This window comes from Gekko japonicus, unplaced genomic scaffold (assembly GCF_001447785.1).
Source record: "Gekko japonicus isolate JY-2015 unplaced genomic scaffold, Gekko_japonicus_V1.1 scaffold55, whole genome shotgun sequence".
Taxonomy (NCBI): domain Eukaryota; kingdom Metazoa; phylum Chordata; class Lepidosauria; order Squamata; family Gekkonidae; genus Gekko; species Gekko japonicus.
In genome coordinates, this window is record NW_015160837.1 from 308,409 (window position 1) to 311,122 (window position 2,714).

Below are 2,714 nucleotides of genomic sequence, written 5' to 3' on the forward strand. Positions count from 1 at the left end.
GGCCCCGTCGTGCCCCCCTCCCCCCCCCCCCGGCGTCTCTTTCGACACTGCTCCCTTGCCCGGGGGGGGGGCGATCTCCTCTCTGCCCCCCTCAAGAGACGAAGCCTCCTCAAGACAACCAACCCCCCCCACCAAACTCCCGTCCACCGCCTTTCTCCTCTTCGCCCGTTTCACACGAAGAATAAACATCGGCCGGGGGAAATGAGGCAAAAGCGACCACGACAACCCCAAATCCCCGCTCCCCCCTTCCCCGCCCCGCGACTCCAGAGGGAAGCCTGACCTCCTCGCTCTTCAGCACCTCCTTGAACTCCCGCTTAATCCTCTGCACCGCGATGTTGGCCATCTCCGCAGCGGGCTCCGCCAACCCCAGGCCGCCGCCGCCGCCGCCGCCGCCTCTGAGCCGGGCCGAGCTCCGCCACCCGTCGCCACCGCCACCGCGGCTCCCGCTTGGTTGATCCCCGGCCCTGCCAAAATGGCGCCTGCGCCGAGCATGCGCGCTGCGGCAACCGGGAGCCTGCCTCTTCCTTCCCGTCAGAGAAAGGATTTAAATAAATAAATAGAGGAGAGGGAAGGGGAGGGGGGAAAGTTTCTTCGTATCGCTTCAGGGAAACCGGCGGCGGGAGGTGGGGACGGGATCGGGAAGGGCAGACGGGGAGAAGAGCGCGCGGAGGCGGCAACGGTTGCGGCCGGCCGCGGCCCTCTGAAGCCCTCTGAGGAGAAGGGGCTGGCGCCGGTTTCACCCCCTCACATCTGGGGGGGGGGGAGGTGGGAGCCCTTCCCCACCCCTCGGGACGGGTCGCCCCTTTCCCTTCCCCTCCGAAGGACTGACTGACTGCGGCACGGCTGCCTGTCCTCTTTCTCCCCGTGTGTGGCCGCAGTTTGTTCTTAAAAACATGGAGGGAGCAACCTGAGTTAGGGGTGCCCGTAAATGCCGCGGCACACACACGGCGGGGGGAGGGCGGGCTAGCCGTCATCGGCGGCGTCGGTTGTGATGCAAGCCTGCCCTATTGTGTGATGTGTCACACACACACACAACACACTCCTGTCTGGCCCTGGCAACGCACACACGCAGCCCTCACGCTTAGTTTGACAAGGTGGCTCACGCAGCCCCGCTTTATTCCCGCCCGAGGGCAACAGACGCCTCTTTGGGGCGGGCTTGGGTGGTGCTGCGAAAGGCTGCCGGCTTCGCAACTTCGGTATTGCAAAAAGAGGGGTGTTTTCTTCCTCTTCTTCTGCTTCTTCCAATTTACCCAGGAAATAAACTCTCACCCAGCCCGGATGGAGAGGGATGGGACGCTTTCCAAAATGGCCTCGGGACGCCGCGGAGGAAACGGGGAGAAGACGGAGCCCTCCGTGACCCGTCGCTCTTCTCGGGCGAAAAGGTCTTGGTTTAGGTAGTGAGACGGCTTTCAACACTTTTTCTGTGCATCCGGCACTTCTTGTTCTTTTTTTTGTTTTGTTTTCTGAAAGGGCAGTAAAAAAATTTGCCCCCCCCCCCCCCCAGTCTACAAGTGGCTTTTGAGAATCCCATGAAATAACATTACAGATGAAAAATCCTTATGGGAGGCACACTTTTTTTTAAAAAAATCATCTTTATTAATTTTAAATTAATGTATAATACGGCATAATACAGTGCATCCATCTGCAAGAATGTCATCTAAATGGAAAAAGTTGAAACCTACAAGGTTAACCACTTCAGATAAAGAGGGTTAGGGGGGAGAATATCTAGGATCTGTAAGTAGGAGACTACAGGGAACCAAGTTGACACAAATGTGGAGTGGTGTGGGGTATCTGATTGTGCACACCTGAGCGAATCAGCAATTTTTGCCATGACAAGGTGTTCCCATACCTTGTCCTGCCAGTCTGTCACTGATGGTGCAGCTGGAGATTTCCAGTTTGCAGCAATAGCCAGGCGGGCTATTGCTACCATGTTTCCCCGAAAATAAGACACTGTCTTATATTTATTTTTTCTCAAGAAGACACACTAGGGCTTATACCACAAATGCATAGAAATCCTGCTAGGGCTTATTTTTTGGGTAGGTCTTTTTTCGGGGAAACAGGGTAATAGAGTTGATGTGAGTTCTTTTTTATGATCTTGAATAGAATCATCCCAGTGGTTTAACAGAAAGGATTCAGGCGAGAGAGACAGATTTTGAAGAATGCTGTGTTTTGTCCAGCAGAAGTGGCTAGATTGGCATGGCCTTCTAAGGGGCTCCTGCATCATTACTGCAGTGCAATCCCATGCAGAGTTACTCTAGTCTAAGTCTGTTGGTTTCAGGTCTGTCTTGGGAAAGCGGCTTGTACAAGAGAGTCTCTCTTGGATGATTTCCCAAGTCCCATATACATAAAACTATCACTTGGAATACACTGCTGGAATTCAGAAGTCACAGACTTTTGACACCGAGCTCCTGCACTGAGTATAATTAAAATGTGATTCACTACATCAGCTGTAAACAAGTTCCGGGTACCGCTGACCTTAAGGTGTTTTGTATGTTTTGACCGTCATTCATCCACCCAGATGCTGAGCCACATTCCAAGTTGCCCCCAAAGCTGCATCCGGTCTACTTGGTAGGGCTTAGATAAGCGACCTAATTGGAACGAGGAAGCACATTCAAAGTCACATCCACAGCACATGCTGTATGCTATTTATTTATTTAATTATTTAATTGTATTTATACCCCGCCCTCCCCGCAAACGGGCTCTTCTGCTGGATT

General features: G+C 53.5%; 1 protein-coding gene across 1 annotated transcript in view; it reads right to left on the reverse strand.

Annotated features, from left to right (window-relative positions):
• The window catches only part of UBE2K (ubiquitin conjugating enzyme E2K), a 39,944-nt gene extending 39,428 nt beyond the window's left edge, over nt 1-516 (reverse strand). Inside the window, exon 1 of the mRNA XM_015418367.1 lies at nt 281-516. Coding sequence (XP_015273853.1) covers nt 281-343 — 63 coding nt within the window. The 5' untranslated portion in view covers nt 344-516. The remainder of the gene's footprint in view (nt 1-280) is intronic.
• Between the last annotated feature and the right edge of the window lie 2,198 nt (nt 517-2,714).